Below are 12,045 nucleotides of genomic sequence, written 5' to 3'. Positions count from 1 at the left end.
GACCGACCAATCACAGGCCAGAGAGGACAGAATCATCCTGACCGACCAATCACAGGCCAGAGAGGACAGAATCATCCTGACCGACCAATCACAGGCCAGAGAGGACAGAATCATCCTGACCGACCAATCACAGGCCAGAGAGGAAAGAATCATCCTGACCGACCAATCACAGGCCAGAGAGGAAGGAATCATCCCGACCGACCAATCACAGGCCAGAGAGGACAGAATCATCCCGACCGACCAATCACAGGCCAGAGAGGACAGAATCATCTCCACCGACCAATCACAGGCCAGAGAGGACAGAATCATCCCCACCGACCAATCATAGGCCAGAGAGGACAGAATCATCCCGACCGACCAATCACAGGCCAGAGAGGACAGAATCATCCCGACCGACCAATCACAGGCCAGAGAGGAAAGAATCATCCTGACCGACCAATCACAGGCCAGAGAGGACAGAATCATCCTGACCGACCAATCACAGGCCAGAGAGGAAAGAATCATCCTGACCGACCAATCACAGGCCAGAGAGGACAGAATCATCCTGACCGACCAATCACAGGCCAGAGAGGACAGAATCATCCCGACCGACCAATCACAGGCCAGAGAGGACAGAATCATTCCCACCGACCAATCACAGGCCAGAGAGGAAAGAATCATCCTGACCGACCAATCACAGGCCAGAGAGGACAGAATCATCCTGACCGACCAATCACAGGCCAGAGAGGAAAGAATCATCCTGACCGACCAATCACAGGCCAGAGAGGACAGAATCATTCCCACCGACCAATCACAGGCCAGAGAGGAAAGAATCATCCTGACCGACCAATCACAGGCCAGAGAGGACAGAATCATCCTGACCGACCAATCACAGGCCAGAGAGGAGAGAATCATGTCGACCGACCAATCACAGGCCAGAGAGGAGAGAATCATGTCGACCGACCAATCACAGGCCAGAGAGGACAGAATCATCCCGACCGACCAATCACAGGCCAGAATGAGGAAAGAATCCGATTCACTGTGATTTTAATTGTAACTGATGAACGAAAATCAAGTGAAAATGCGTGTGTTGCCCTCCGACTCAGCAGGGGGCGCCACACACCTCAAACAGCAGCTTGAAGCAACGTTAAGAGAAGAAGAAAGACTTTTCCAGTCTTTGACCGGCGTCCAGTGAACTTCTGCAGATTTTTATCAAACTTTCATGAGTCGGGAGTTTTTCTGATCCAACAGACCGACGATTCAAAACGTAAATCGTTCAAATGAAAAGGCGACGTTTGAGATTCTAATCCCACCAAGTGGCTTCAGTCCCGTTTGTATTAAAGGTGTGGTGGAGGTTTAGTTTGCCGTCAGATTGACTCTTGTGTTGATGTACTGGTGTGTCCGTCGCCTGTTCAGTCGTTTCCATGGAAACCGACATCGTTTTTTCAGCAACCCCACAAAATGAGAACAGGCGGAGGCCTTTAAAGGTGCAGCGAGTCGAGCTTCAGGCCAAATAATCAGAATCTGCCGCCCCGTGCTGATCGGGCCTGTGATACCACTTCCCACCTGCAGGCGGCGCAGCGAAGTTTCCCATCCAACTCTGAGAAGATGAAGATTTTGACACAAGATGTAAAAAAATTAAATAAAAAAAAAAGCTGTTGTGAACCGTGTTGGTTCTTGGTGTCGGATTAACTTCTGTCCACACGGAGGAGGAGGAGGAGGAGGAGGAGGAGGAGGAGGAGGAGGAGGAGGAGGAGGAGGAGGAGGAGGACTCCTGCTAATCATCTTTTATTAATGAGTCCATCAGGCTCAGCTTCATCGTCGTCTTCATCACCAGTTTAGATGAGGTTGTTTTCCTTGGATTTGATTGTGTGTGTGTGTGTGTGTGTGTGTGTGTGTGTGTGTGTGTGTGTGTGTGTGTGTGTGTGTGTGTGTTACTAGTAACTACTTTAAATAGTAACTACTGGAAATTACAAGTAACTAGTTACTTTGTCTCAGAGCTGCGTTATTCTACAAACTGTTTACACACACACACACACACACACACACACACACACACACACACACACACACACACACACACACACACACACACACACGTCGTCTCCCCCTGCACTTCCCCCTCTGGCCGCAGCGTGTCGCTGTCGGAACGTGGATCTCGGAGGTGCGGCCTGAGCGCGCGGCCTCCCGCCGCTTTGATCTCGCTCCACATTGATTGAAGGCTTGAACCCCGCGGCGCGTGCACGGCTAATGAGGAGGCCTGCGCGTGTCCGCTCCGCGCGCCTTTTTCCCTCTCCCCCCTGATTCCTCCTCCTCCTCCTCCTCCTCCTCCTCCACGGCTCCTCTTTGTGAAGTTCTTTGATTTTTCTCATTAGAATAAAAATAAAATAATCCGCTGAACCAATAAGAAGTTAAAAGAAAAATAGTTTAAGAATCTTTGTGATTTAAATTAATGCGCCAAATAAATCAGATTAGGTTCAAACAGAAACTGTTCTTATCATCTGGATTAAAATAACGTTTCTTAAAGCGGCTCATTAATAAGAAGAATTTGTTCTCGACGCAGTTGTTTCGTTTTTTTTTGTTTTTTTTAACCGTCCGAGTGTAAAAGCAAAAAAAACCAAACTGTGCGCGCGCCTCTTCTTCCTGGGAGCCGCTCGGTTCCCCGCAGGCCTCCGTCTGATTCCCTCCTCATCATTCCGCTCACGGCCGCAGGAGGAGGAGGAGGAGGAGGAGGAGGAGCAGGAGGATGGAGAGGAGGAGCAGGAGCAGGAGCAGCAGGAGCTCCGGGTGAAGCTGCGCACCTCCTGCTGCAGACAAACTGTTCGGACGCGTCAAGAGAGAAAAACAAAAAACAAACCTCGTTTCTGTTTTTACGCTTTAAAAATCCACATTGTTTTTCACCATTAAATCCTGATTTTATTTATTTTTATTCCCCGCAGAAACGAGATTATTCTTCTGTTCAAGAAACAGAAATATTCAATTTATTCTACCGTCAGAAACCACATTTATTTTGTATTTTCGTCGAGATCAGACAAATAAAAATGAACCTTTTCGATCTGAAACTGATTTTTCTGCTTCTTGGTTTTATTTTGAATTACATCAAACTCGCGCTTGCGCTTAAAACGCTTTAATAAAAAAAAAAAAAACAGGTGAAGAGTTTAAATAAAGTTCATATATGTCCAATATAACGTTCCAGTCTAAAGTTCGTGTTTTGAATAAAGCGCAGAAGCGATTTTCCTGATCCGTTAATTCAACTTAAAGTAACTCTGGGAAAGTTTATTTTTTTCTTAACGAGCCGCATTGAAACGTCTTATTAAACCTTTTTATAGCCCCCCCCCCCCCCCCCCCCATTGACAATCGTCTCTAAAACGGAATTCGGTGCGTAAAATAAACAATGTGGTGCAAAATGTATTTTAAAAAAATCCTATAAATCACATTTTCGACTCAATCATAAATAAACACACACTTATGTGTTTTTCTGTGTTTATTTAAGTGTCGATCTCCTCAATTCCAGTTAGTTTTTTCAGATTCACTTCCAGATTCTTATTTTTTGACTCAAGAACGTTAAAAATCCTTCCGTGTCTCAAGTTTTCCAGCTTTGCTGTTTCCACGTGCAGCTGCAGGAAGAATTCAAAGAAATAAATCTCAACTTCCAGAGTCTCCAGGTGAATCGATCCTCGGGAATAAAAAGGAATGTTTGAGAAGTTTGGACGGAATTTAAAAAAAACCAAACTCTTGACGCGTTAAGCTGCAGGTGTAAATAAAGTGGAAGGTTCCGCTGCGAGCCGCCAGGGGGCGCCCTCGCCCTCGCCCTCGCCCTCGTGTCTCCTGCGGTCCATCGTTTCCTCTCGGGGGCAGATGAACGCCTCGGATCGATTCCCGCCGCTCGTGTTTCTCTGCTCGCAGGATTCAAAACACACAAACCGGAGGATTTGTTCGCTTTCAATGGATTTTCTGCTTTAATTGTTGTGTTTTGTTGTGTTTTGTTGTTTTTAACTCTGTTCCCGTCTCGAGATCGTCCCTCGACCTCCCGCAGCCTCCGGAGCTCGTCTGACGGCAGTTTGGCTTTTATTAGTTTCGTCGTGAGAAAAACTCAAATCTGGTGAAACAAAACAAAAACAAACTGAAAATGTTCTAAAATAAAATAAAAAAAAACCTCTGAAGAAGAATCTTTATGACTTGATGAAGCCTCGAGGCTTTAATGCTTCTGATCCGCCGACAGGCCTGAGAGACGCCTCATATATTCCTCATATATTCCTCATATATTCCTCATATATTCCTCATATATTCCTCATATATTCCTCATATATTCCTCATATATTCCTCATATAGAACACATATATCACTCATATATCCCCTCATATATTCCTCATATATCACTCATATATCACTCATATATCCCTTATATATTCCTCATATAGAACACATATATCACTCATATAACCCTCATATATTCCTCATATATCACTTATATATTCCTTATATATTCCTCATATATCACTTATATATTCCTCATATATTACTCATATATCCCTTATATATTCCTCATATAGAACACATATATCACTCATATATCCCCTCATATATTCCTCATATATCACTCATATATCCCTTATATGTCTCTCATATATCCCTTATATATTTCTCATATAGAACACATATATTCCTCATATATAACTCATATATTCCTCATGTATAACTCATATATTCCTCATATATTCCTCATATATCACTCATATAGAACACATATATCCCTTATATATCTCTCATATATCCCTTATATATTCCTCATATAGAACACATATATTCCTCATATATAACTCATATATTCCTCATGTATAACTCATATATTCCTCATATATTCCTCATATATAACTCATATATTCCTCATATATTCCTCATATATAACTCATATATTGCTCACATATAACTCATATTCCTCATATATTCCTCACATATAACTCATATATAACTCATATATCCCTTATATATCCCTCATATATTCCTCATATATTCCACATATATCCCTCATATATAGCTCATATTTATTCCTCATATATAACTCATATATCCCTCATATAACCCCCACATATAACTCATATATAACTCATATATTCCTCATATATAAATCATATATTACTCATATAGAACTCATATATGAGTTATATATTCCTCATATATAACTTACATATTACTCATATATCTCTCATATATTCCTCATATATCCCTCATATATCCTTCATATATCCCTCATATATAACTCATATCCCTCATATAACCCCACATATAACTCATATATAACTCATATATCCCTCATATAGCCTTCATATATCCTTCATATATTCCTCATATATATCCCTCATATATTTCTTCATATATCCCTGATACACGACCTGATCGAGCTTCAGGATCACTTATAAAACTTTCGCCTCCCAGAACTGATCTGATCGTGACAAAACCATTTGAAAGTCTTTCTGTCATGAGAACCTTCATGAGAACCTTCAAGAGAACCTTCAAGAGCAAAACTTCAGATTTGTCCTGAAAATCTCTTGATTGCAGAAAAAGACCCTCTAATTTCCAGACTCCGGTTGAGCATGGACCCAGAACCACCCAGGAGAACCACTGACGTCGCCCAGGGTACCTGTTAAAAACAAGTAGAACCCATCAGACCCTCTGACAGAACCCTGAAATGTATATTTTAAAAACCTGGACATGTTGCAGACGTCTTCAGGAACTAATAGAACCTCTTGAGAACTTTTAACAATCTTCACATCAACAGAACTCTAAACAGTGGTGAACGTCTCCTGGGACCTGACAGACCTTCAAGAACCCTCTCAGATATGACCGTGAGCCAGATGATGAATCTGGAACCTTCAGAACGTCTGTCAGGCTTCAGCTTTAAACAAATTCTCTCACAGAAACGTCTCTGAAGGAGTTGTGAAGCAGCTGGAACTCATGAGACGCTTCCTGAGAATCTGACGAAAGGTTCCGTCAACGATCCGCCGACTGATTGGTGGTTCCCACAAGAGGTTCTAAGAGTCTCCATTAACAACCCAGCGACTGTGGAACCTCGGCCGAGAGCCAATAAGACCTCTTAAAGTTTGACGTGTTGTGGAGCCTCATCGGGCCTCCAGCCGGTCCACCTGGGAACCGAGCAGAACCTCCTGCCGAGAACCGCAGAACCCTTTGAAAACCTCCAGACCACTTTGGATCTGGAAGCTTTGTGTTGGAAAACTTCGTGTTTTTGGTCGAACAAAAGATGAATCCAGAGAATGAATTTATTTATTTATTTATTTATTTATTTATTTATTTATTTATTTATTTATTTATTTATTTATTTGAGATGAGAGAGGCCTTTCATGGAGGAGATCAAAGGAGATCCGTTGCCATGGAGACGCTATCCTGCTCAGCGTTTCTCCACTGTGATGTAGCTCCCTGGCTAGCTAGCGTTGGCTAGTTAGCATTGACGTGAGCTAACGGCTGTTGGTTGTGGAATAATGAAGTTCGGTTGTAGTTCATCGAGTGAGGAGGAAGTTTGGTTGTAGTTCGTAGAATAATTACGGAGTTTGGTTTTATTTATATGTTGTGTTTGTCGTTGAACTTGTGTTATTCTGTGCGTGTGTGTGTGTGTGTGTGTGTGTGTGTGTGTGTGTTTTGTCTCCATTGACTCGCGACGTGTTATTTTCTTGATTTGTACCTTTTGGTGAATCTCAGTAAAAAGTTGCTCGTGTTTGATGTGATTTCGTGTTTTTCTGTTGACTGACGCTGTAATTATGTGTTTTATGTATATTTCTGTGACACATTAGTGTTTGTTTTTGTTTCTGTCGCTTATTTCTCCTGATTCCTGCTCGATGTTTGTGTTGTTTTCAGGCGTTCAGATGACGTGCAGGTTATTTTGAGCTCGTTGTGTATTTGCGGTGAGTTTGTCTCTATTTGGGTTGATCTCTGGACGTTTGCGTGTTTATTGTGTAACGGAGTATTTCCGCCCGTTGCCGCGGAGGTTTTGAATATTTCTGAGGATGACAGGAGTCCATGTGTCTTTATTTATCTGCAGCTTGTTGAATCTTTGAGGAAACGACAATTTGATTTGTTCGTCGCAGCTTAAAACAAGTTTAAAATAATAAAATGATAAAACGTTGAAAAAAAGAGGAACCGAAATGTCAGTTTCGTATTTTATTTTGCTATTAAAAACTCGATTTTTTTTTTTTCTTTCTGCGAGTTGGTCACAAAAAAAAAAAAAAAAAAAAGAGGAAATAAACTAAATGTGGTTCGATGTGACTGAACTTCCTGTTTTAAAAGCGGATCGTTAAAACGTTTTTCCATGTTTTTGCTGCTCGGAGCCAAAAGAGGAGTCAAACCGCTTTTCGGCCTGCGTGAAAAAAACATCACATCGTCAATTCAAATTCCAGATTCTGAGGCTGTGAAAGCCTCGCGAGGAGCGTCAACGTTTCCGTTCTGGATGAATCCGCGCGCTCCGGTTTTATTTCCGCTTCTTTCTGATGACAAAGTGACGTCGCGCTTCTGTTTTGGGGCTAAAAAACGTGAAGGAAACACACGAGCGGCTATGAACCCGGTCCTCCTCCTCCCCCCTGCTGCCTTCCACTGAATCATGTCTTACTTTTTATTTATTTGTATTATTATTTCGGGAGCTTTTCCCTCGGCGGCCTGCGGCGCAGCGCGCGCCCCCGGAGCTCCGCCGGTAAACCGCCGCTCTGTTGCCGGTAAAACTCTCCCCGCTCCTCCCGGTAAACTCAGTCCGCTCCTCCCGGGAGGAACGAGACGAAGCGTGATTTTGTCGACGCCTCCCCGGCGGCGCACTTTTAGGCGCTGCGTTTTTACGCACGGAGATTTTTTTTTTTAATTTCTTTTAAATTTGGAGAAACGTCCCGCTTCGTTTTCAAGTCTGCAGCGACGTGACACATAAAAAATCACCTCCGCGTGTCCGGACCGTGTCCGCGACCCCCCCCCCACCCCCCCCACCCGGATCCCCTCGCTGTTTATTTACCCTCCGCGTCGGGATGTAAACAGGTTTGGAGACGCCGAAGGGGCAAATATTTGAATCGGAGGAGTGTAAATATGAGGAGCGGCGGGGATTTGGGTTTACGCATGCACGGTGTGTGTTTCCCAGCCGCGGGTTTTGGTGGAGGTGGAGGGGGGGGGGGGGGGGGGGGGGTTGCACGCTGTAAAAAGTGTGCGCAATTGGGCGTGGAAGACGCACGGAGAGAGAGAGAGAGAGAGAGAGAGAGAGAGAGAGAGTGTGTGTGCCCCCCCCCCCCCCCGCCGCACCCGCCCCACTGAAATATCAATAAAAAAAGCAGAAAGAAACGATGAAACTATCAACAATAAACGTGTCGTTGCGTTCATTTCTTCCACTTCTATGCTTGTTTTTTTTTTTTTTCTCTCAAAATCAAACTCAAACCAGACTCGTTATTTTCCCTCTGAAGACTTTTGGGATTCAAACAAAACTCCGAGTCGTTTTTTTGTACAAAAAAAAAAAAAAAAAAAATATCAGAGAATAAAAGTTTAAAGTGACATTTTTCCAGGTTTGTTTGCGTCGAGTGACGTTTTCAAAGTCTCGCGGAGCCGCGCTGAGGCAGGAGGAGGAGGGGGGGGGAGGGGGGGGGGGGAGGAGGAGGAGAGGAGGAGGAGGAGGAGGAGGAGGAGGAGGAGGGAACTTTTTGCAGCGTGCGGGGCTGGATTGGTTGATGTGTGCGTTTCCCGGCGCGTCCCGATTGGCCGCGCGCGCGGAGGACGCCTTAATATTTAATCCTAATGTCCCCCTGGTTGGCTGAGGACGGGAAAGGTCCAACCAATGTTGTTTTTTTTTCCTTTTTTCTTTTTTTCTCCTCCACTCGCTTTAGTGGCTGCGGCTCACTAATTAATTGCAGCTATCTGTCTCCTATCGATGTGTGTGTACATGTGTGTTGTGTGTGTGTGTTTCCTTTTCTCTCCCCAAACCGAACATGAAATAGTTTGTTGGGCTATACTTTCCTTCTTCCTATCTGTCCCCCCTTCCTTCCTTCCCGTCCTGGTTCGCAGGCAGAGCGCGGACAGATTGAAACCCAGCTGTGTGCGTCGCTCCCGCTCGGTGCCGCTTCCCCCCTCAGAGCCCGGTGATGTTGGATATGGGAGAGCGCAAAGAGGTGAAAATGATTCCCAAATCGTCGTTCAGCATAAACAGTTTGGTGCCCGAGGCCGTGCAAAACGACAACAACAACAACAACAACAGCAGCAGCAACAACAACAGCGGCGGCGGCGGCCACCAGACCCCGCAGCAGCTCCACCACCAGAACCACCACCACCCGCAGCACCACCTCCACCACCACCACCACCACCACCTCCTGCACCAGAACCACCGGCCCGGCGGCGCCGACGAGCCCGAGCACAAGGCGCCGGCGCCGCCGCCGCCGCCGCCGCCGCCGCCGTCCGGCGCGCAGCAGGACGGGAAGCCGGAGCCGAAGAGCGAGGCGTCGAGCCCGGAGGGCAGCCCGGAGGAGAAGGAGAAGCAGGACAAGCAGGAGAAGGAGAAGGAGGAGAAGAAGGACGGCAAGGACGCGGACGGAGGCGCCGCGGGGAAGGACGGCGAGAAGAAGAGCGGCAAGTACGAGAAGCCGCCGTTCAGCTACAACGCGCTGATCATGATGGCCATCCGGCAGAGCCCCGAGAAGCGGCTGACGCTCAACGGCATCTACGAGTTCATCATGAAGAACTTCCCGTACTACCGGGAGAACAAGCAGGGCTGGCAGAACTCCATCCGCCACAACCTCAGCCTCAATAAGTGCTTCGTCAAGGTGCCGCGGCACTACGACGACCCGGGCAAGGGCAACTACTGGATGCTGGACCCGAGCAGCGACGACGTGTTCATCGGCGGCACCACGGGCAAGCTGCGGCGGCGCTCCACCACGTCGCGCGCCAAGCTGGCCTTCAAGCGCGGGGCCCGGCTGACCTCCGGCCTGACCTTCATGGACCGCGCCGGCTCGCTGTACTGGCCCATGTCGCCCTTCCTGTCGCTGCACCACCCGCGCGCCGGCAGCGCGCTGGGCTACAACGGCGCGTCGTCGGGCTACCCGGCGCACCCGATGTCCTACAGCACCATGCTGACGCAGAACATGAGCAACAGCCACTCGTCCTTCCCGTCGCCCAACGGGCTGAGCATGGACCGGCTGGTGGGCGGCGACCTGCCGTACGCCACGCACCACCTGACGGCGGCGGCCCTGGCGGCCTCGGCGGTGCCGTGCGGCCTGTCCGTGCCTTGCTCCGGGGCCACGTACTCCCTCAACCCGTGCTCGGTCAACCTGCTGGCCGGGCAGACCAGCTACTTTTTCCCGCACGTGCCCGCACCCGTCCATGAGCGCGCAGGGCGGCGGCGGCGGGGCCGGCGGCGGCGGCGGCGCGCTGCAGGCCGCGCGCGCCTCGGCCTCCAACTCCCCGCAGGCTCCGTCCTCCTCCGCGCTGCCCTGTGACTCTCTGCGGCCGGCGCTGTCCGGCTCGCTGCCGGCCTTCTCCTCGGGACTGTCCGGGGGTTTGTCTGACTATTTTACGCACCAGAACCAGGGCTCGACGTCCAACCCGCTTATACACTAGCCTGACCCCCCCCCTTGACCCCCCCCCCCACCCCCCCTCCTGACCCCCCCATGTCCTCCTGCAGCCTCCCTGTCACTGCACCCTGAAAGGAGTGAAAACTCACAGACTGGAACTGTAAGTTGAACATTTTACACTGAACATTAACACTGTAAAGAAACAAAACAAAACAAAAAAGACAAACAAAAAACGACAGAATGATTATAAACTATAGAAAAGAGAAGAGAGAGAGAAAGAGAGAGAGAGAGAGAGAGAGAGAGAGAGAAAAGAGCAGCACAAACACAGAAAGCAGCCCTGAAGTTTCCAGGTATTTTTTAATATTATTATTATTATTCTTATTATTAATATTATTCTCTCCTCTGTGTGTACATAACGTCTGTTCCTCTCAGTGTCGGTCCGTCTGTATATTCTGTCAGTCAGCTGTGCAATGTGACGAGCGGGAGGATGAAGGAGCCGCTGAGGATGAGGAGGATGAGGGTTTTTCTGTTTCGTCGTCGTTGTCGGTCGGAGGAGGCGTTACTTCTAGAGAACGTGTATTTAAAATAGTTTGGTCTAATTTTGAGATTTAAAAAAAAAAAGAAAAAGGAAAAAAAAAGGTTAAAAATAATAAGAATAATATCTCTAATAGCCGGTTTTTTCCGCCCGCATGTCTTTTTGCAGTATTATCAGGTATCAGAGAAGAAGAAGCGGCGGGGAGTGACTTGTTTTTTTTTTTGTTTTTTGTTTTTTGGTCCACCACAAAAAAAAATGTTTTATTTTAATTTTCTACGCAGTAAAAAAAACAAAAAAAAAAACGACGTGTGTTTGTTTGTGAAGCAGAAAGTGAAGCGACTCTGGCTGTTTTTCTAACCCCCCCCCCTCCCCCCCCCCGCCCCCCCCCCCCCCCCCCTCGTTGATTTCAAACTGTTCCTGTAACTTTTTATAGACCAAAGACTCGGTTGGTAGGAGATTCAGAGGCCTGGTTGCGCGTGACGGAGTGACAGAGTGAGAGGATGAAGGAGTGAGTGTCGCCTCCTTCACTGCAGAAAATATCCATTGAAACGAGATTTTTTTAGTATTTTTTCCCCTGAAATGAGAGGAAATCCGATGCAGTTTTGTTGGTTGCAGATGTGGGAGAATTTAAATTTTTTTGCCTTAATTTGTTAATTAAATTAAATTAAATGCGTCTCGTTTGGTGGAGATTTTCCGCAGTGCAGCCTTGTGATGTTTTTAATCTTTTATTTGTAAAAATGTGACCGCCGGGAAACAAACGGACGCTCACGTCTCTTCTTCACTCAGTTTTTGTATAATTAGTAAAAAAAAAAAAAAAAAGCAAGAAATCAAATTTATCTCCCTGTAACTTCAATTTGGTTCTTTTTACCTTTATTATTATTATTATTATTTTTATTTGAAAGAAAAGGAGGAACGATGTAGAAACCCGTTTGTTTGCCAGAAGAGAGAAAAAAAAAGCCTCATTATCTAAATACTACTTGGAATGATTGTCCT

At 46.4% G+C, this 12,045-nt stretch overlaps 1 protein-coding gene across 1 annotated transcript; it reads left to right on the top strand.

The window, feature by feature from the left end:
* Positions 1-9,095: 9,095 nt before the first annotated feature.
* On the top strand, positions 9,096-10,563 carry foxg1a (forkhead box G1a; the record flags this gene model as incomplete). Its single annotated transcript, XM_080522157.1, is given in 2 exon segments — positions 9,096-10,313; positions 10,315-10,563. Coding segments are annotated over 2 exon segments (1,467 nt in total).
* Positions 10,564-12,045: the final 1,482 nt, after the last annotated feature.

The sequence above is a fragment of the Blennius ocellaris genome, assembly GCF_963422515.1.
Source record: "Blennius ocellaris genome assembly, contig: SCAFFOLD_270, whole genome shotgun sequence".
NCBI classification, from domain to species: domain Eukaryota; kingdom Metazoa; phylum Chordata; class Actinopteri; order Blenniiformes; family Blenniidae; genus Blennius; species Blennius ocellaris.
The sequence above is the reverse complement of the archived record's forward strand: the minus strand, read 5'-3'. Positions and strand labels throughout refer to the sequence as shown.